This window comes from Nerophis lumbriciformis, linkage group LG05 (assembly GCF_033978685.3).
Source record: "Nerophis lumbriciformis linkage group LG05, RoL_Nlum_v2.1, whole genome shotgun sequence".
Taxonomy (NCBI): Eukaryota; Metazoa; Chordata; class Actinopteri; order Syngnathiformes; family Syngnathidae; genus Nerophis; species Nerophis lumbriciformis.
In genome coordinates this window covers 23792778-23816268 of record NC_084552.2, presented here as the reverse complement: position 1 = coordinate 23816268, position 23491 = coordinate 23792778, and the positions used below count along the sequence as shown (strand labels likewise).

At 42.3% G+C, this 23491-nt stretch overlaps 1 protein-coding gene across 1 annotated transcript; it reads right to left on the bottom strand.

Moving 5' to 3' along the window:
- Nucleotides 1-332: 332 nt before the first annotated feature.
- Nucleotides 333-23150, bottom strand: lratb.1 (lecithin retinol acyltransferase b, tandem duplicate 1). Its single transcript, XM_061959074.1, has 20 exons — nt 22886-23150; nt 22701-22801; nt 22567-22636; nt 22375-22505; nt 22222-22310; nt 22061-22160; nt 14301-14344; nt 14163-14240; nt 13902-14098; nt 13776-13840; nt 13590-13696; nt 13426-13528; nt 9067-9166; nt 5064-5103; nt 4931-4982; nt 4761-4869; nt 4619-4702; nt 4388-4505; nt 890-980; nt 333-795 (listed from the first exon to the last, which is right to left on the bottom strand). Exons 1-20 carry the CDS (start codon nt 23052-23054, stop codon nt 721-723), a joined length of 1923 nt encoding a protein of 640 aa, XP_061815058.1. The 5' UTR covers nt 23055-23150; the 3' UTR covers nt 333-720.
- Between the last annotated feature and the right edge of the window lie 341 nt (nt 23151-23491).

Sequence of the window (23491 nt, the reverse complement as noted above, 5' to 3'; positions counted from 1 at the left end):
AAACACCGACGGCTTCGCTGGGCCCGAGCTCATCTAAGATGGACTGATGCAAAGTGGAAATGTGTTCTGTGGTCTGACGAGTCCACATTTCAAATTGTTTTTGGAAACTGTGGACGTTGTGTCCTCCGGAACAAAGAGGAAGAGAACCATCTGGATTGCTATAGGCTCAAAGTTTATAAGCCAGCATCTGTGATGGTATGGGGGTGTATTAGAAAGTATGTATTAAAAGTGCTAAAACAATCCAAAACTTCAAAATTCAGTCGAGAGCTCCTCTAAGTTCGTCCACAAAGTGAATGACATCGCAAAAACAAAGAAAAAAAAAGACATGTCAATAAAGAGCACTTTGTTTATTTCTGTAAAATTTCAACAACATTTGAACACATAAGTAGTACACTAAGGCACTAATGCTGGCCAGGTGTGTGGATGCAAACATGCTATGCTAGCAGCCTTGCCCTTTCACAATAAAGTGACTTCATATCAAGTTGATACACCATCATCAGAGATGTAAAACGCTCATAAAATGACATCTACTTCCTCCCAATAAATCAGGACACGTTTGATAACTTTCTGCCTTCTCACACACTGCAGACCAACATAGTGGTGTTTGCCATGGTGATACCCTTCTTTCAATTAAGTCACATTATGGGGGTTGTGGGTCTTCCTTGTAAGCTTTTCACCTTATTTTTAAAAAAAACTAGTCAATTAGAGCCGTGTGTGTTGTCAGCAGAGCAGGGACTTGAAGTCAGGAAGTCCACTTAGTTTTAAGTCCAGCAACATCTGAGCAAAGGCTTTTCCCTGCAGGAGGTGCACACATCAGGCTTTGACTGACAATCACCTTGTGTGTGTATGTATGTATGTATGTATGTGTGTGTGTGTGCGTGCACTTTACCTGGGGATCACTGCGCAGGGATGCCACTCCTCCCCCACCAAGAGAATTCTTGAGGACAAAGTTGAGAGCGTTGATGCCTGGCAGAGTGTATCTATGACACACACACACACACACACACACACACACACACACACACACACACTATATTGTGTTATGGGCAACCTTGAGCATACAACAAGCCGTTTGAGCCCATTTCCCAACAAATAAAACCCACCTAGAGCCGCAAACTCTGTTCTGTCCCTAAAATTATAATAACACCCCTTATAGTTTAATTACACTTATTCTATAGCAGGGGTGTCAAACTAATTTTAGATCGGGGGCCACACGGAGAAAAATCTACTCCCAAGTGGGCCGGACTGGTAAAATCATGGCACGATAATTAAAAATAAAGACAACTTCAGATTGTTTTCTTTGTTTAAAAATAGAACAAGCACATTCTGAAAATGTACAAATTAAAGTTAAAAGTTAAAGTACCAATGATTGTCACACACACACTAGGTGTGGCGAAATTATTCTCTGCATTTGACCCATCACCCTTGATCACCCCCTGGGAGGTGAGGGGAGCAATGGGCAGCAGCAGTGGCCGCGCCCGGGAATCATTTTTGGTGATTTAACCACCAATTCCAACCCTTGATGCTGAGTGCCAAGCAGGGAGATAATGGCTCCCATTTTTATAGTCTTTGGTATGACTCGGCCGAGGTTTGAACTCACAACCTACCGATCTCAGGGCGGACACACTAATCACTAGGCCACTGAGTAGGTCATAATGTTGGGTTTTTTTACACTCACATGTTGCGTTTAATAGTATTCTATCTTTATTTGTCGTTATTTACACTTTCTGAATAAATTATATGATAATGTTCATCAGTCAACTCATTAGTGTTCATTTTCAATCTATCAAGATAAAAAAAATAATATCAAAATCAAATTACAGGATGTTATTTATGTAGTTTGCTCATTTTCCTTGACTGGTGCACTAACATCATGTGGTTTATTTTTATTTTTTTACATACGTAGTATAATCTATGAAGATACAAAGAATTGCTGTTGCGACATCTAGTGGACACATTTAGAACAGCAGTTTCTTTCATTCAAAAATTTCGGCTAATTTTTATACGTAAAACTCATCCCGCGCGCCGGATAAAACCTGTTCGCGGGCCGTACGTTTGACACCCCTGTTCTATAGCATTTATGAAATCAAACACTAGACAAAAAACGACTCACATTTTCCCGTGCTCCTGAGCTGCTCCAAAACTAGCTGACGTACTTAAATTTGTAAACGTCATCCACCTCTTAAAAATATTTTTGCTCTGATCTGATTTCCGCAGCAGTTCCGAAATTGCCCTTTTTGGGTCATCTCCAGCTGGGTAGTTTTCCACTAATGCTGTGTTTATGTTCTAAAAATGTCTGATTTTTGTTTTCGCCGTTTGCTTTTTGCTCTCCACATATTAAGCACACAGGTGAACCAACACCCTCAACAGTAAAAGCAAATTAATCAAGCCATGAAGTAATAAATGTTGTTTTCATTAGAAATGTTTCTTTTTGTGACCTGTCCTTTGCTAACTTACCAGGTGTTGACCGCTAAAAACAATACAATTGCTTGGCAGCAAAAGATGACGCAAGCTATTAAAATACATTTTAATTATATATTAGAAGATCACCAAACCCTCCAAAATAACAACTGTTACATTAAAATAAGCTAACTAAATACAAGACCCAAAACCAGTGAAGTTGGCACGTTGTGTAAATCGTAAATAAAAACAGAATACAATGATTTGCTAATCCTTCTCAACCTATATTCAATTGAATAGACTGCAAAGACAAGATACTTAACGTTCAAACTGGAAAACATTGTTATTTTTTGCAAATATTAGCTCATTTGGAATTTGATGCAAAGTGTAAAAGTGTTCTGTGGTCTGCCACATTTCAAATTGTTTTTGGATACGGTGGACGTCGTGTCCTCCGGAACAAAGAGGAAAAGAACCATCCAGATTGTTATAGGCGCAAAGTTGAAAAGCCAGCATCTGTGATGGTATGGGGGTGTATTAGTGCCCAAGACATGGGTAACTTACACATCTGTGAAAGCACCATTAATGCTGAAAGGTACATACAGGTTTTGGAGCAACATATGTTGCCATCCAAGCAACGTTATCATGGACGCCCCTGCTTATTTCAGCAAGACAACGCCAAGCCACGTGTTACAACAGCGTGGCTTCGTAGTAAAAGAGTGCGGGTACTAGACTGGCCTGCCTGTAGTCCAGAACTGTTTCCCATTGAAAATATGTGGCGCATTATGAAGCCTAAAATACCACAACGGAGACCCCCGGACTGTTGAACTGCTGTACATCAAGCAAGAATGGCAAATAATTCCACCTGAAAAGCTTCAAAAATTGGTCTCCTCAGTTCCCAAACATTTACTGAGTGTTGTTAAAAGGAAAGGCCTTGTAACACAGTGGTAAAAATGCCCCTGTGCCAACTTTTTTGCAACGTGTTGCTGCCGTTAAATTCTAAGTTAATGATTATTTGCAAAAAAAAAATACATACGTTTCTCAGTTGGAACATTAAATATCTTGTCTTTGCAGTCTATTCAATTGAATATAAGTTGAAAAGGATTTGCAAGTCATTGTATTCTCTTTTTATTGATGAATTACACAACATCTTTATATGTTAATATAAAGATGGCACTAATGTCGCTATACTTTGCTGTTCTATGCGCCATGTTTGTTTGTGTTGGCATCACTATGTGACGTCACAGGAAAATGGACGGGTGTATATAACGATGGTTAAAATCAGGCACTTTGAAGCTTTCTTTTAGGGATATTGCGTGATGGGTAACATTTTGAAAAAAACTTCGAAAAATAAAATAAGCCACTGGGAACTGATTTTTAATGGTTTTAACCCTTCTGAAATTGTGATAATGTTCCCCTTTAAAAGATTAGCAAACTCTCCAAAATAAGTTACATTAAAATAAGCTATCCATCCATCTATTTCCTACCGCTTGTCCTAAATAGTCATTGCCCCAAAGGGAGCCAGGATGAAGGCATGCTTGGAACTCAGCATCAAGGGTTGGAATTGGGGGTTAAATCACCAAAAATGATTCCTGGGCGCAGCCACTGCTGCTGCTCACTGCTTCCCTCACCTCCCAGGGGGTGATCAAGGGGGATGGGTCAAATGCAGAGAATAATTTCGCCACACCTAATGTGTGTGTGACAATCATTGGTACTTTAACTTTAATTAACTTAAAGGAGTCGCAATTGACCCCTGTGTTAAACAGTCCTTTTATTAAGCGACTAGATAACATGTGGCTCGATACCTAGCACAGGATTTTGGCGGCGCTCAGAGGTTGTGTGCGGCAGTAAAGATATTTTGGACTACTTAGGCTGCCAGAAAGCTTTGTCTGAGTCATAACGCACTTAGTCATGATGGTTTTCTCTCCCTAATGACAGCGGGGGGCGTGTCTTGAACACCAACCACATAGTGCTATGTAAGCATGTTCACCGTGTGACGGCGCCGCTGAGGCCCGGCGGGAAGACATGGGCCAGGTACTCCTCCACCACAGAAGACGTCAGGTGTTTCTTCAGGTAGGGGAAGATGAGGCCGTGGCGAGCGATGACTCCTGCACAGGAACAGATAGCACAGGATGTTTGATGACACTTGTGATTTAGGGCTATATAAATAAACATTGATTGATTGATTGATAAGTTAATTAGCGAGTGGCCAGTTGCTCACCGATGTTGGCGGAGTCTCCTTTGTCTCCGCTTCTGGCGTAGGCCAGTTCTTCTAGTCTGTAGCAGTGAGAGCCAGCAGGCAGCTCTGCAAATCACAAAACGAATATTCAGGTTCAAAAAGAAAAATGACACAGCAAGCAAACCTGTATCAGGTGTGTCCTCCGTCCAGGTGGGAGGGGCTTCAAGCTCGCCGGCCTCGGGCCCCGTCTCCAAGAGGGACTCCATCAGTTGTCCATCCATGTGAATGTCCACCTGGAGGGAATATTTAGAACTTATGGTGTTGACAGACAGGTCAGGGGTCAGGCTGTCTCACCTTGACTTGACATTTAGGGTGGAAGAAGAAGAGCGGCTTCAGCACAGGTGACCTTGACCGAGAGCAAATGACAAGGTCACGCGAGGCTAAAATGCAGACAAGACGGAGGCGCCGCCGTGTGGGTCACACTCACACTCGGGGACGCCCGCCTACGATGCCGCACAGTCCAGGAGCTGCAAGTTAGGACATGAGTCACATGACACCCCACCATCTCGAACCATTTTATAGATTTTGTTTTTAAAGTCCAGTGCAAAAACAGAAAATTATAAATTGTATTTGGGCATCAATTCTATAACCCATAAATTATGGTTTAGGCACCTTATCAATTACAGGCTTTTAGCAGAGGCCCTTTACACAGTATACAGTGTTGCTGCTGACAAATGGATACACAAGCTTACATGCACGCACAAAGCTTATAGCAGACTGTATTGCTCCTCCACATAGCACAAACTTTCATTATAGAAAGCATTATAGTAAAGTAGGGGTGCAACGGTACACAAAAATTTCGGTTCGTTACGTACCTCGGTTCAGAGGTCACGGTTCGGTTCATTTTCGGTACAGTAAGAAAACAACAAAAGATACATTTTTTGGTTATTTATTTACCAAATTTGTAAACAATGGCTTTATCCTTTTATCATTGGGAACACTATAATAATTCTGCCCACGTTAATCAACATTAAACTGCCTCAAGTTGTTGCTCAGATTAAATAGAATGACAAAACTTTTCTTCTTCATATAAAAAGTGCAACATTAAAGTTTCAAGTCAACCTTTCATGCTTAATTTATTACAGCATTTGGGAAGCCTGTAGTTGAATTATTATGTAAATGTTATATTTTTATCAACATGTGATAGCAGGGACCCTGCCATTCAAAACTAGGCTGCTCCAGTACTAATGATTAATGTAACTAGCTGAAAAAAATAGTACAATAGGAGAGACCACACACACACACACACACACACACACACACACACACACACACACACACACACACACACACACACACACACACACACACACACACACACACACACACACACACACACACACACACACACACACACACACACACACACACACACACACACACACACACACACACACACACACACAGCAAAATGAGCTAACGTTACGCTAAAAGCTAATTAGCCTTCACCTCAAGCCAGGACTGTGAGCGAGCTGAGCTGCAGTTTAAGTTTCTAGAACGTCAACGGGCTCATAGTGATGTTACTAGTAGTTGACTGGGAGGTGTTTATTATAATTTGGGGAGAGTATGCTGCCTTATAATCACCTGCTAAACACCTATCTGCTCGACGCTGAAGCGGTGACTACATGCTATGGCGTCACATTAGTGCCAAAAATCCGAGCGCATAAAAACTGTTATCGCGCGCTGATTCTCCACTACGTGCGCGACACCCTTTTGCGCGCGCGTGGTGCCTTTTTGCGCGCGCACGGTGCCTTTCTGCGCGCGCGCGACGCCTTTCTGTGCGCTCTCTGTGTACTCCTGGCATCTCTCCTCGCGCTGTCATGTTTCTTTTTGGCACTTTGGGGGCGGGTATGCTTAGACGGCCCCTCCTTTCTGATTGGCTGTGAGCATTTTTCATATGACCAATCATTCTCCAGTGTAGCAACGTTGTAGCCATCTTACCTCGGACATCTAGCCTCAATCATTACATTGATGTCAATGGTACATGTACTAATTAAATTACCATAACTTGCTCGATTTTTGACCAATTTACAAACGGTTTGCCTTGTTACAAATCTTATTACATGTAGATATGACATAGGATGCTGTACCTGTTGAAATGACCTCTTTCGCTTAAAAAAAAAAAAAAGACTTAATTGTGCAACATAGTTGTGTAGGGTCTGTGTTAGTCAGTTCTCTGATTATTTTAAACTGTTTCAGAATACATTATTAAAAGCTATTTTTAACATTTTAAAATGTATGTTATTGCTGGTGGACCAGTTCTGGCTGAAAGATGTGATTATGGTGTTTGTTGTCTTATTATTTATTTGGGTCACATTTTGTATTACCCTGTATTGTGTTTATGTGGTATGAAATAACCTTCCTCAGCGCGCAACATTTTTTTTATCCACTTCTTCCTCCGTAAATCTTGATACATATTGACGATGACCCGCCCTGCTATACTTCTGATTGGCTCTGAGCATTTTTCAGCATTTTTCGCCTGACCAATCAGAAAGAAGGGGCCGTCTAAGCATACCCGCCCCCAAAGTGCCAAAAAGAAACATGACAGCGCGAGGAGAGATGCCAGGAGTACACAGAGAGCGTGCAGAAAGGCGTCGCGCGCGCGCAGAAAGGCACCGCGCGCGCGCAAAAAGGCACCACGCGCACGCAAAAGGGTGCCGCGCACGCGCACGAAGTGGAGAATCAGCGCGATAACAGTTTTTATGCGCTCGGATTTTTGGCACTAATGTGACGCCATAACATGCGCTCTGAATATGCACTGCTGATTGGCTGTTACCGCTTTGTGTGTATCAATCAGATGGTTGTGTGGGTGGGACAATGCTGGGTGCTGAGACAGAGGCAGAAGAAGCAAAGCAGCTTGTTAAGACTTTAGCTTAGAAACTCGTTCGGTACACCCCCGTACCGAAATGAAGCCCCCGTACCGAAACGGTTCAATACAAAACACGTACCGTTACACCCCTATAGCATACTTGCCAATCTTGAGACCTCTGATTTCGGGAGGTGGTGGGAGGGGGGCGTGGTTGGGGCGGGGGCGTGGTTAAGAGGGGAGGAGTATATTTACAGCTACAATTCACCAAGTCAAGTATGTCATACATATATATATATATATATATATATATAAGAAATACTTGACTTTCAGTGAATTCTAACTATATATATATATATATTTATTTTATTATATATATATATATATATATATATATATATATATATATATATATATATATATACATACATACATATATATATATATAAATAAGAGAAATACTTGAATTTAGTGTTCATTTATTTACACATATACACACACATAACACTCATCTACTCACTGTTGAGTTAAGGGTTGAATTGTCCATCCTTGTTCTATTCTGTCACTATTTTTCTAACCATGCTGAACACCCTCTCTGATGATGCATTCTGCTTCGTCTCCTTGTGTGCGCAGATGTTATTGTCACATATGCATGTACAGTAGATGGCAGTATTGTCCTGTTTCAGAGTGCCACAACATTGCTGTTTACGGCAGACGAACTGCTTTACGGTACACGAAAACGTGACTGCTGTTGTTGTGTGTTGTTGCCGCGCTGGGAGGACTTTAATGAAACTGCCTAACAATAAACCCACATAAGAAACCAAGAACTCGCCCTCGATCATTCTACAGTTATAACGTGATTGGGCAGGCACGCTGTTTATATTGTGGGAAAGCGGACGTGAAAACAGGCTGTCGACACGTCACTCAGGTTCGCATGGAGCTGGAGGGGGCGTGGCCTCCAGCTCCGCCTGAATTTCGGGAGATTTTCGGGAGAAAATTTGTCCCGGGAAGTTTTCGGAAGAGGCGCTGTATTTCGGGAGTCTCCCGGAAAAACCGAGAGGGTTGGCAAGTAGGCCCTATAGTAAAGACAAAAGTCAACAGGAGAGATGACAAATTGTAAACCATGAAGACAGAAATGGCATGCATGTAAACAAGATAAGGATACAACAGGGAATAGGAGTATTTTAGTTGTTTAGTAAAATGAATTTATATATACACCTTTGCAAATGATTTAAATTAATAAATTATTAAAATAAAATCAATTTGACCTTCTTTGGGGGAGCTGGTTCACTCCTATAATAAATAGTAAATGGGTTACACTTGTATAGCTCTTTGCTACCTTCAAGGTACTCAAAGCACTTTGACACTATTTTCACATTCACCCATTCACACACACATTCACACACTGACGGCGGGAGCTGCCATGCAAGGCCCTAACCACGACCCATCAGGAGCAAGGGTGAAGTGTCTTGCTCAAGGACACAACGGACGTGACGAGGTCGGTAGAAGGTGGGGATTTAACCAGGAACCCTCAGGTTGCTGGCACGGCCACGCTCCCAACCGCGCCACGCCGTCCCTCATAATAAAATGGAGATGAAAAAACAGGTGTGTGTGTGTGTCGTACCCATGCCGGTCCCAGCGGGAGCGACCTCTCTCGAGAATACTTCCAGCGCCTTCTTGTTTTTGTGGTGGACCGCCATCCACAAGACCGCCTCCCTGGCGTCCTGCACAGTTAGCATTGTTAGTAGGGCTGTCTTCGACTAAGGATTTTCATATTCAAATGTGATTGGTTAGATTTTGCCGCTAGTTGCCGATCAGTCGAATCTACGCAGTTGTTTTTTTTCCTTATTTTTAAAGAGAGAAATAAACAGATATGTTGGTAGTGTCACATTGGCAATCAGCATCAAGGGTTGGAATTGGGGGTTAAATCACCAAAAATGATTGACTGCCCACTGCTCCACTCACCTCCCAAGGGGTGATCAAGGGTGATGGGTCAAATGCAAAGATTAATTTCGCCACACCTAGTGTGTGTGAGACAATCTTTGGTACTTTAACTTTAATATAAGGTGAATCTTCCAAAGAAACTAATAAAGAGAATAGTCTTTAATTAAAGTGAGCAAAGCAGAAATCTCATTTGCCACTTTTTCCACCGAGGAAAAATTCTAAAACACCGATAAACAAATAAACATAGTAGAGATTGGAGTGTTTAGTGAGGTCCTCGGCTCTGGCGCAGCACCGAGAAGACATCAAGCTTGACTTAATAGAGGAAGTCAAAGTCGTAACAGAGATTCCGTATGTGAACATGCTGAAGGATCATTAGCTTTGCCAGAGGAGAGCTCCTGCCCTGGAGCAAGGCGGCACGTCCAATTACCGGATAGTTCCACGAGTACTGATAACGGAATTCGGGGGGCTAGAGGCGTGCGGTGTAACGGCGAGCTCCATGTCTGACAGCGGCGTGTCGAATATCCACCCAATACTTTCAATAAAGATTCTTGTGTGCAGACAAATAGATTTTTTGGAGTAAGAGATGTGGGAGGCCAAAACACGGTCAGTTGTTTTCAGACACGGGAAGCAGAAAACAATTTCAAGACTTTTAAAGACTTTAAGACCAATGTTCTCTCTAATTTTTCATGTGTGTGAGCAAACGCAAAAACTCCCTGAGCATTCAGTGGAGCCTATGTGAGCAACATCAGACGTGCACACTGTGGCTACACCAGCAGCACACCTGTCCCAAACCTAACTAAATAACAAGTTAAATCTCCATCCATCCATTTTCTACCACTTGTCCCTTTCGGGGTCGCGGGGGGTGCTGAAGCCTATCTCAGCTGCATTCGGGCGGAAGACGGGGTACACCCTGGACAAGTCCCCACATCATCGCAGGGCCAACACAGATAGAAAACATTCTCTTATTATTATAATCAAATGACAGCAGTCATTTCCATGAGGTTGTTTTCTAATATAAGTGTTTAGGCCCACTTACAATGACAATAACAAAAAATATTGTTTTTCATGAACTGTGTACTTGTATTGTTTGTCTGGGTGGAGGTCCTGCTTTGGAAATAATTTGTACCCCTTTCAGACATTGCATTTAGTTCCCATTAAAACAATGAGATGTAAGCAGGGGATCATGTGTACATTCCTGCAACTTCCTGTTTGTAAAAAATATATTTTTATTAGTATTTATTTAATATACTAACAGCATTTCATGATTAATATTTATAAATTAAGATTCCTAATAAATGACACGAGAATAAGCACACATTTGATTGGTAAATCATAGTGTAACGACCTGGAATGACACTTTATGTGTGGAGTTGGAGTTGTCCGACTTTTTGTGTGGCTGTAAACGCATCACTGGCTAAGTGCTATATGTGCATGTGTTGGTTCAAGTGAGAAAGAGCGAGCGGCTGCTGTTGATATGACAAAGTTGCTTTTGGTCTGGTTTGTACTGCAGAAAATGACCAGTTTTGCTAGATATAATTTTTTTACTAATGTTTTGGTGATGTGTTTATGGCCGACAATAAAGAGTTTTGCTCTAAAGTAATCAATGGAATTCATGTCCTCAAAGCGTCTCGACAGACGTTACAATATTTGAACAATGATGACGAAAACTGTTTTCTCTGTCGTGTCCGTGTGTCGAAAATTGTCATGCGCTTATTTTTTTATTTGATTTTGTGCGTGGCATATATTTGCCGTGCGCAGAGGAGGCTTGAGCAATGCGCAATTGCACAGGCGCGCACCTTAGAGGGAACATTGTTTAAGACCATGATGAATACAATTTATGGCCATTTCGCATCCATACGGACATAAAAGTACAAAGACTTGAAGGAAAATCAGAGGCCTAGAATTAATTGTAACCAATGTTCCCTCTATTTTTTCATGTGTGTGAGCAAACGCACAAACACTCTGAGCATTCAGTGGAATACAGACGTGCACACTGTGGTCTTACCAGCAGCACATTCGTCTCAAACCCGACATAACAATTTAACTGTCTTATTATTATAATCAAGTGACAGTAGTCAATTTCAAGAGATTATTTTCTAATATATGTGATTTGGCCCACTTAGATATTGTTTTTTTTTTAATCAGCTATGCACTATAGTATTTTATGCCTGGGTGGGGGTCCTGCTGGTGTACCCCTTTCAGAGATCACATATAGTTCCCCTTAAAACATTCACATGTTGCATGAGATGTTTATTAACTTTCTGTCCGTAAAATAAATATTTTTATTAGCAATTATGTAGTCCTGTAACATCATTTCATGATTAATATCCAAAAAATAACATTCTTAACAAATGACAGTAGAATAAGCACACTGATTGAAGAGTCATAGTAAAACGACCTGAAATGTACACTTTACGTGTAGTGTTGGAGTTGTCCAACTTTTTGTGTGGCCATAAACGCACCAATGGCTAATTGCCATAGTGTATGTGTTGGTGCAGGTGAGAGAGACAGCAAGCGGCTGCTGTTGATATAACAGATGACAAAGAGTTGCTTTTGGCTTGGTTTGTACGGTAGACAACGACTAGTTTTGCTAGATAAAAGTATTTTACACATTGTTTTGGTGTGGTTATGGCCGACAAACAATTTCGCTAAATAAAAGGGACCGATGGAATTCCTGTCCTCCTTAAAGTGTCTCCACAGACGTTACAATAATTTAAGTGTTGACAAACATTGTTTTTATCTGTTGTGGCCGCCTTTCGTCACCTGTTACTCACAGTTGCATTGCAAAATCATACAAACAAACGATTTGTTTATTTTGTTTAGAGTGGGATTTGATTTTTTGCTCGGCATAGATTTGCTGTGCGCAGAGGACGCGTGAGCGGTGCGCAATTGCGCAGGTGCGCACCTTAGAGGGAACGTTGATTGTAACTCCTGTTAATTTGTTCATTTACTGTTGGAAAACAAAATTGTTAAACAAACTAAAAACATCAGAAGCCTTTCTATTGTAAACTAAGTGGAAAATTATTGCAACAGCCATTTTTCATATTTGCTAAAAATGTGTTTTCTTGCAAAAGGTGCAGTGTGCTTCATATTGTGTGTTTTTATGTAGCAACATAACACCGTGGCATGTCGGCCAGGGTGGAAGAAAGTACAATTGTCTGTGAAAAATACCACATCTGCAAAAGCTAAATGGTTAACTTTTACAGTGTTAACAGCTGTCAGAATTGAGCAAAAATAGTAAGACATCTACAGTACTACTGTCCGCACAAAGTTGTGGAAAAAACAATTGTTTGCAAATACAATTCTAATAAACAAAGACTAGTTCGATCCTGGGCTCGGGATCTTTCTGTGTGGAGTTTGCATGTTCTCCCCGTGACTGCGTGGGTTCCCTCCGGGTACTCCGGCTTCCTCCCACCTCCAAAGACATGCACCTGGGGATAGGTTGATTGGCAACACTAAATTGGCCCTAGTGTGTGAATGTGAGTGTGAATGTTGTCTGTCTATCTGTGTTGGCCCTGTGATGAGGTGGCGACTTGTCCGGGGTGTACCCCGCCTACCGCCCGAATGCAGCTGAGTTAGGCTCCAGCACCCCACGCAACCCCGAAAGGGACAAGCGGTAGTAAATGGATGGATGGATGGATAGTCATTACTTTAGCATGACAAGTTGACAATCACCTAAGTCAATCCTTGTACAGTTGTGCAGGTGTTTGTAGCATTTTAAGACCTGTCAAGGTTGTATTTCAGACATTTTAAGATCTTAAATTGAAATGATTGGGTTTTAGACTTGCTAAGATCCCACCTGCCTCACTCGTTAAAAACTATTTGTCTGGACACGAGCATATTTAGCTAATATTTAAAGAAGAAATGATGAAAGCAATCATTCTCCCCTCCAAGCAGACGATGGGGGGCCTCAGCAGGTACTCAACTCGCCACCCCCCAATTTATAAGAGGGTAAGGGGGTTACTATCCGTCAAATCTTCTGACTATTTTAAGACAGTCGTAGTTGTTAGCAGTATTGCGTGAAAAGTCAATGTCTCACTTTGTTGCAAGCATTGGCGCCGTACGTGTCCTCCGCTCCCAGGACTTGGATGTTGATGGATGTGAAGTCGTCCATACCCAAATGCTTAAACATGCGCCGTGTCCTGCACGTGCACACACATTCTAGTGATACATTCTGTCTTTTTTTTTTTTATACATGCTCACCTTTTGATAATGCTGTCGCCGGTCCTGCGGGCTTTTTCTGATGCTCTCGGACCAGCGAGCGGGCACACAGCAGTGGCACGGAAGCCATCCATGTAGGTGGCGCACACCTGCACATGCAGCAGGAATGGTTTGGACTAGTGCAGCCCCAAACAACCCCTCCCCCACCCGGCCCCAAATGTTCCTCACCTTGTAATCACCTGATGGAGCCAAGCCTTTGGCGCCGCTGACTCTGACGGCGCCGCCCTCGACACCTGCAAACGCACGTGCACATGACGACTGGGAATCATTGGCACTTTTTGCTTGTGCACCTACCAGAAACTTCTTGGATGCGCACATGGCTGAAGTCGCAGACGACGTCAGGCAGCATGTAACGCTGCGGATCGCCAAGTTCATAAACCAGCTGCTCGGCCGCCGTGCCGAAAGAGACCAAGCCGCCCGTTTTGGGCGATTTGGAGAGAATGAAGGAGCCATCAGCGGAACACTCCACCACCGGGAAGCCAATGTTGTCCCTGCCAGAGATCAGCAGAGATCAGTGAAGGTGAGGGAAGGTCGGCAGAGGTTATTTGTTTTTACCAGTCGGGGACGTGGTGCCAGTCTGTGAAGATACCTCCGGTGCTCTGAGCGCCGCACTCAATCAGGTGACCTGCCAGACTTAAAAGCACAACCCACGAGTCAGCGTCTCAACTAGTCAGTGAGCCAACAAGTTCTTACCTGCCAGCTGCCAGAAGGTCCAAGTCACACCTACCCCATCCAAACTGCAACACAAGATGTACACAGGTAGTGAAGTGAAGTGAATTGAATTACATTTATGTAGCGCTTTTTCTCAAGTGACTCAAAGCGCTTTACATAGTGAAACCCAATATCTAAGTTACATTTATACCAGTGTGGGTGGCACTGGGAGCAGGTGGGTAACGTGTCTTGCCCAAGGACACAACGGCAGTGACTAGGGTGGCGGAAGCGGGGATCGAACCTGCAACCCTCAAGTTGCTGGCACGGCCGCTCTACCAACCGAGCTATACCGCCCTTAGGTATAAAAAGATTTTCATATACCATGCATCCATTCATCCATTTTCTACCGCTTGTCCCTCTCGGGGTAACGGGGGTGGCTGGAGCCTATCCCAGCTACATTTGGTCAGAAAGCGGGGTACACCCTGGACAAGTCGCCACCTCATCGCAGGGCCAACACTGATAGACAACATTCTCACACAAGGGCCAATTTAGTGTTGCCAATCAACCTATCCCCAGGTGCATGTCTTTCGTGGGAGGAAGCCGGAGTACCCGGAGGGAACCCACGCAGTCACGGGGAGAACAACTCACACAGAAACCGAACCCAGGACCTTCGTATTGTGAGGCACATGCACTAACCCCTGTTACACCGTACTGCCTATGTATATACAGTATGTATATAAAAATGTTTATATATGTACATATATATATTTGTATATGGAGTACCTGGAGGGAACCCACACAGTCACAGGGAGAACATGCAAACTTCACACAAAAAGAGCCTGAGCCCGGGTATCGAACCCAGGACCTTCATATTGTGAGGCACCAACACTAACCACCTATGTGCTCTATATATATATATATATATATATATATATATATATATATGCCGTCTGTGACGGCATACTGATACAATTTATATGATACAAAGCCTGCGGAATACTACAGAACTCAGCAAACACATTTGGGACCTCAAAGACAGTAATGTTGAATATTCAATAACATGGCAAATTCTTGCATCAGCACACCTTACAACAGTGGTAATAAAAGATGCAACCTACGCTTAAAAGAGAAACTGTTTATTATATACCGCCCAGACCTGTCATCCCTCAACAAGCGCAACGAAATTGTATCAGCATGCCGTCACAGACGGAAACACCTCCTAGGTAACACATGAGCCAATCACCACACCCCTACGCCAGCCTGTACCTACCCGCTCTGTGCCCTATATAAACCATGGTATGTGAATGCTTCTATTAAAATCTCCTGATGATTGAGGGAACCCCTCATGAAACAGGCCTGTAGAGATGAAGTAGTCTTGTGATTTTTTCCCACACATACATACATACATACATACACATATACATACATACACACACATATATATATATATATATATATATATATATATATATATATACACACACACACATATATATATATATATATATATATATATATATATATATATACACATATATGTACATACATATATACATACATACATACACACATATATGTACATATACAGGTAAAACCAGTAAATTAGAATATTTTGAAAAACTTGATTTATTTCAGTAATTGCATTCAAAAGGTGTAACTTGTACATTATATTTATTCATTGCACACAGACTGATGCATTCAAATGTTTATTTCATTTAATTTTGATGATTTGAAGTGGCAACAAATGAAAATCCAAAATTCCGTGTGTCACAAAATTAGAATATTGTGTAAGGCTAATACAAAAAAGGGATTTTTAGAAATGTTGGCCAACTGAAAAGTATGAAAATGAAAAATATGAGCATGTACAATACTCAATACTTGGTTGGAGCTCCTTTTGCCTCAATTACTGCGTTAATGCGGCGTGGCATGGAGTCGATGAGTTTCTGGCACTGCTCAGGTGTTATGAGAGCCCAGGTTGCTCTGATAGTGGCCTTCAACTCTTCTGCGTTTTTGGGTCTGGCATTCTGCATCTTCCTTTTCACAATACCCCACAGATTTTCTATGGGGCTAAGGTCAGGGGAGTTGGCGGGCCAATTTAGAACAGAAATACCATGGTCCGTAAACCAGGCACGGGTAGATTTTGCGCTGTGTGCAGGCGCCAAGTCCTGTTGGAACTTGAAATCTCCATCTCCATGGAGCAGGTCAGCAGCAGGAAGCATGAAGTGCTCTAAAACTTGCTGGTAGACGGCTGCGTTGACCCTGGATCTCAGGAAACAGAGTGGACCGACACCAGCTGGACTGCTGCTGAGTGGTCCAAAGTCATGTTTTCTGACGAAAGCAAATTTTGCATTTCCTTTGGAAATCGAGGTCCCAGAGTCTGGAGGAAGACAGGAGAGGCACAGGATCCACGTTGCCTGAAGTCTAGTGTAAAGTTTCCACCATCAGTGATGGTTTGGGGTGCCATGTCATCTGCTGGTGTCGGTCGACTCTGTTTCCTGAGATCCAGGGTCAACGCAGCCGTCTACCAGCAAGTTTTAGAGCACTTCATGCTTCCTGCTGCTGACCTGCTCTATGGAGATGGAGATTTCAAGTTCCAACAGGACTTGGCGCCTGCACACAGCGCAAAATCTACCCGTGCCTGGTTTACGGACCATGGTATTTCTGTTCTAAATTGGCCCGCCAACTCCCCTGACCTTAGCCCCATAGAAAATCTGTGGGGTATTGTGAAAAGGAAGATGCAGAATGCCAGACCCAAAAACGCAGAAGAGTTGAAGGCCACTATCAGAGCAACCTGGGCTCTCATAACACCTGCGCAGTGCCAGAAACTCATCGACTCCATGCCACTAAGGCTGAAACGACGCGTCGACGTAGTCGACGTCATCGGTTACGTAAATACGTCGACGTCATTTTTGTGCGTCGGCGCGTCGCATATTTACGTCACACCACTGTCATGGCGGAGCGCAGAGCAAACGATGCGAGCGAGGGGAAAAAAACACGCCAAAAGTCGTCAAAAGTGTGGGAGTATTTTAATAAACGGCGTAATAATGTTGTTTTATGCACACTGTGTCGAGCGGAAATGGCGTATCACAGCAGCACAACGGCTATGAACGAGCATCTAAAAAGAAAACATCTGACAGCGTTCTTCCCATCACCATCAACGAGTCAATCATCCGCGTGAGTATACGTTGTCATCATTACAAAAAAACATGAATGTGTCATTTGTATCTGCGTTGTAAATTCATAAACTAAAGCACCGTTTCGCTCTGAGAGGCGCGTTTGGCGTGCCTGTTCAGTGTTTACAAAGACGCGCTCCTCTTTAACGCTAACGTTAATAAGTTGTACAAATACCTTTTACAACATTAACAGTTACATATACTATCTTTAACGCTAACGTTAATAAGTTGTGCAAATACCTTTTACAACATTAACAGTTACATATACTATCTTTAACGCTAACGTTAATAAGTTGTGCAAATACCTTTTACAACATTAACAGTTACATATACTATGTACAAACGAACAATTAACTTCACTTTAATCATACTATCATTGTTGTGTTATTAAACCAATTTAACAAGATAATGTGTGTAGTTTAATTAACCTTTTGTATTAAAGTAAGCTGTATTTGGGTATATTTAAAATTAAAATTAATTGTTGTCTCTTATGTTGCAGCAAACGACAAAGCAGTGTCCAGGATTTTTTTCCAAAGAGGCATGGGACTGAATGCACACCCCAAGTGGCCGCTGACCTGACTGATGGTGTCCTGGAAATGATGGTCATAGACATGAGGCCATTAAATATGGTAGAAGGGGAAGGGTTTCAAAAAAATGATCAAACGGTTTCACTCTGGCTACACACTACCATCAAGAACCCACTTCACTAAGCTTATGGAGCAAAAATACACAAAGAAAATGAAAGAAGTCAAAGCAATCCTGAAAAATGTGAAAGGAAAACTGACACTCACAACTGATGCATGGACAAGTATGGCCACTGAAGCTTACCTTGGTGTCACCATTCACTTTGTTAATGATGAGTGGGAGCTTACCTCAATTAACTTGACAACAATGCCCCTCAATGAAAAGCACACTGCAGAAAACATTGCCTCTTGGATTGAGGATGTTGTCAATAAGTTTGAAATAAACATAAAACTAGTACAAGTCATTGTACATGACAATGCTGCAAATGTTGTTGCAGCTTTAAGAGTTCTTGAGGAAAGACATGGTGTTTCATCCCTCAGATGTGTTGGCCATACTCTACAGCTTGTAGTTAACCATGCTCTAAAGGACAACCACATCAGCAGAGCTTTAGGAGCAGCAAGAAGTTTGGTCGAGCACTTCAGAAAAAGTGAGCTATCCAGTACAAAACTAAAGGTTAAGCAAAAACAAATGGGTTCTCCAGACCACAGCTTCATACAAGATGTGTCTGTGAGATGGAACAGTTCCTTTTACATGATTAGTCGCCTGCTTGAGCAGAGGTGGCCAATAACAGCAACTCTGTCAGATCCGGAGGTCACTCAAAGAGGGAAGCATTTTCTGGATCTTAAGGCTGACCAGTGGAGCTTGCTTGAAGAACTTGAACAAGTTCTGAAACCTTTTGAATGTGCAACTGTGTACCTGAGTGGAGAATCTTATGTAACAGTTTCCGCTGTCCCTCTGCTGGTCAAAGGGCTTCGGAAGGCTACACAAACTGCTTTTGAAAATGCATCAATCAAGTGTTTCCAGGTCACTGCTGCACGTGAGATAACATCCAGGTGGGAAGCCGAGACCACATTCAAAGATGATGGACCAAATGTGTGCATATTAGCAGCTGCACTTGACCCACGATTCAGGAAGCTGAAATTCCTGACTGCAGATGAGTGTTTAAAAGTTCAATACAAGCTGCATGCAATAGTTCTGGAGGAGAAAAGAAGGGAAAAGGAGACACACGCTCAACAGGGCACAGCAATGCAAGTGGAAAGACCAGATGCTGACAGGCGGCCTGTATCTTTACTAGACACACTTCTTGGCTCAGATTCCGATGAACTCAGCAACAAAGAGGAAGACAACAATGACAGTAATGATGCTGAAATGGTCAGAAACGAGTTAGTGTCTTATTTTGGAGAATCCCCCATTTCCAAGGATGAAAACCCATTAAAATGGTGGAAAGAACATCAGGCAAAGTTTCCAATTCTGGCAATGCTGGCTCGGTCTTACCTCTCAGTTCCAGCCACATCGACCCCTTCTGAGCGCCTATTTTCAGCTGCTGGGAATATTGTAAACAAGAAAAGAACCAGCCTCACCCCAGAGCATGTAGACATGCTAACCTTTCTTCATTACAACTGTTAGTCACTCACTGGAATGAGTAGAATTGGTTATAGTGTACTGTGTTGGACTGGATGTTTATTTTGCACATTTTAAAAGCAATACTTAATGTTTACAGTGCTCCAGAATATTTAGATTGGCACAAATGTTTACAGTGTTACAGAATGTTTTGCCATGTTTTCAATGTTGACTGAGTGGCCATACTTTTTTTTTTTGGAAATAAAAGCCATGCCTTTTGAAAAAACTGGCCTAAATTTATTTTTTTCATCTTAATTTTAAATAAAAAAAATAATCGGTAAAAGGAAAAATAATCTATAGATTAATCGGAAAAAAAAATCTATAGATTAACCGATTAATCGAAAAAAATAATCTATAGATTAATCGATAGAAAAATAATCGTTAGCTGCAGCCCTACATGCCACGCCGCATTAACGCAGTAATTGAGGCAAAAGGAGCTCCAACCAAGTATTGAGTATTGTACATGCTCATATTTTTCATTTTCATACTTTTCAGTTGGCCAACATTTCTAAAAATCCATTTTTTGTATTAGCCTTAAGTAATATTCTAATTTTGTGACACACGGAATTTTGGATTTTCATTTGTTGCCACTTCAAATCATCAAAATTAAATGAAATAAACATTTGAATGCATCAGTCTGTGTGCAATGAATAAATATAATGTACAAGTTACACCTTTTGAATGCAATTACTGAAATAAATCAAGTTTTTCAAAATATTCTAATTTACTGGCTTTTACCTGTATATACAAACCCCGTTTCCACATGAGTTGGGAAATTGTGTTAGATGTAAAAATAAACGGAATACAATGATTTGCAAATCATTTTCAACCCTTATTCAGTTGAATATGCTACAAAGACAACATATTTGATGTTCAAACTGATAAACATTTTTTTTTTTGCAAATGATCATTAACTTTAGAATTTGATGCCAGCAACACGTGACAAATAAGTTGGAAAAGGTGGCAATAAATACTGATAAAGTTGAGGAATGCTCATCAAACACTTATTTGTAACATCCCACAGGTGTACAGGCTAATTGGGAACAGGCGGGTGCCATGATTGAATATAAAAACAGCTTCCCAAAAAATGCTTAGTCTTTCACAAGAAAGGATGGGGCGAGGTACACCCCTTTGTCCACAACTGCGTGAGCAAATAGTCAAACAGTTTAAGAACAACGTTTCTCAAAGTGCAATTGCAAGAAATTTAGGGATTTCAACATCTACGGTCCATAATATCATCAAAAGGTTCAGAGAATCTGGAGAAATCACTTCACGTAAGCGGCATGGCCAGAAACCAACATTGAATTACCGTGACCTTTGATCCCTCAGACGGCACTGTATCAAAAACCAACATCAATCTCTGAAGGATATCACCACATGGGCTCAGGAACACTTCAGAAAACCACTGTCACTAAATACAGTTTGTCGCTACATCTGTAAGTGCAAGTTAAAGCTCTATTATGCAAAGCGAAAGCCATTTATCAACAACATCCAGAAACGCCGCCGGCTTCTCTGGGCCCGAGATCATCTAAGATGGACTCATGCAAAGTGAAAAAGTGTTCTGTGGTCTGACGAGTCCACATTTCAAATTGTTTTTGGAAATATTCGACATTTGGAAGCGAACCATCCAAACTGCTATCGGCGCAAAGTTCAAAAGCCAGCATCTGTGATGGTATGGGGGTGTATTAGTGCCCAAGGCATGGGTAACTTACACATCTGTGAAAGCACCATTAATGCTGAAAGGTACATACAGGTTTGGAACAACAACATATGCTGCCATCTAAGCGCCGTTTTTTTAATGGACGCCCCTGCTTATTTCAGCAAGACAATGCCAAGCAACATTCAGCACGTGTTACAACAGCATGGCTTCGTAAAAAAAGAGTGCGGGTACTTTCCTGGCCCGCCTGCAGTCCAGACCTGTCTCCCATTGAAAATGTGTGGCGCATTATGAAACGTAAAATACGACAGCGGAGACCCCGGACTGTTGAACGACTGAAGCTCTACATAAAACAAGAATGGGAAATAATTCCCCTTTCAAAGCTTCAACAATTAGTTTCCTCAGTTCCCAATCGTTTATTGAGTGTTGTTAAAAGAAAAGGTGATGCAACACAGTGGTGAACATGCCCTTTCCCAACTACTTTGGCACGTGTTGCAGCCATGAAATTCTAAGTACATTATTATTTGGGAAAAAAATTAAGTTTATGAGTTTGAACATCAAATATTTTGTCTTTCATTCAATTGAATATGGGTTGAAAAGGATTTGCAAATCATTGTATTCCGTTTATATTTACATCTAACACAATTTCCAAACTCATATGGAAACGGGGTTTGTATATATGTATATATAATAAAGATATCATCTACATTACCCTATATACACTGAGAGAGAGATTTAGATAATTTATAGATAGCTGTATTGATAGTTGTACTGTATAAAGTGAAGCTATCAATAGATGAAAAAAGAAATGGAAATGTAAGACATACAGAATGCATAAGCGGGCCAAGAGCAAGGGCGCTGTCCACGCAGCGTCCCGTCACCACCACATCTGCACCCAGATCCAGACAGCGGCGAATAGGCAGTGCCCTGCAGACACACATTTGTTAGCGTGCCCCGAGCCAAAATATGTCGGTCAGTGTCCACGTACCCGAGGTAGGCGTTCATACTGTGCAGCGTTTGGGGTAACACATTTTTGCTGCTGTCGGCCACCAATTTGACTTCACCGAAACTGCTTCTCTGAGGAGAGACGACGGGAGACGTCAACAGGGCACAAAGGAGGAATTAAGAGGAGGGTCCTCACATGGGGCATGAGGTCGTCACCGGTCACCACGGCGACCTTGAGGTCCAGGCCAGCCTTCTTGATGACTTCCTGTATGGCTGCGGCGCAAGCGAGCGGGTTGACGCCGCCTGCGTTGCTGACCACGCGGACACCTAGGGGAACCAATGTTGTCATGGGAACAAGTGCACGCCACCGATCTAACAGCCCACTCACCTTTCCTGTGGATGTCGTGGATAAATGGGGCCATAGCTGCCTGGACGAAGTCTGGAGCGTAACCCAGATTCTAAGAGAGAAGGCAAGATTGGCGAACATGTGGACGCACGCACATACATACATGTTCAACTTGCAGGCATCTTGGCCTTGGCAGCTGTGAGCAGAGACATTGTGATCTCACTCAGGTAGTCAAACACCAAGAAGTCCAGTCTCCCGCCGTGGATCAGCTGAGGCACTGCGCATGCGCACAATATACAGCATACATATAAAATAAACGATGGTTGCTACCTTAGAATTAAGCGTGGGTGGCAGTGTGTACCTGAAGTGGTCGTGTCTCCCCAGAACCCGGAGGCGCAGCCGATCCGGACCGACTTTATCCCGCCACAGTCGTCCGTGACACGCTTGGTGTTTGCGGACAAGCTCGACCTCCAACGTGACCAAGACACGCACTTGAGAGCATGTCTTCTATGCAGAAAGCACGCATACATCTTCGAAATAGAGAGTATTCTTGTTGTTGTTGTTTTTCTGCGATGAATTTAACTAGTTGGCCTTGGACTGGTCCGTGACTGAAGTGTCCGACGTGAAACACTTCCGGTGTGTCTCGTGCAATGCTTCGGATGTCATACATGAATAGACGCCGCAGTGGGTGCTGGGGCAGCAGGAAATCTGGCCGCCATCTTGAACCGGTCATCTACTCTTCTTTGAGCAGCAGAAAGAACAAGGATGCTAGAGCAGTGCTCCCCAACTACCAGGTCCGTGGATCGATTGGTACCGAGCCGCACAAGAAATAAAAAATAAAAAATATATTTTATTTTAATTTTATTAAATCAACATAAAAAACACAAGATACACTTACAATTAGTGCACCAACCCCCCCAAAAAAAACCTAAAAAAAAAAAAACCTCCCTCACTCATTCACACTCAT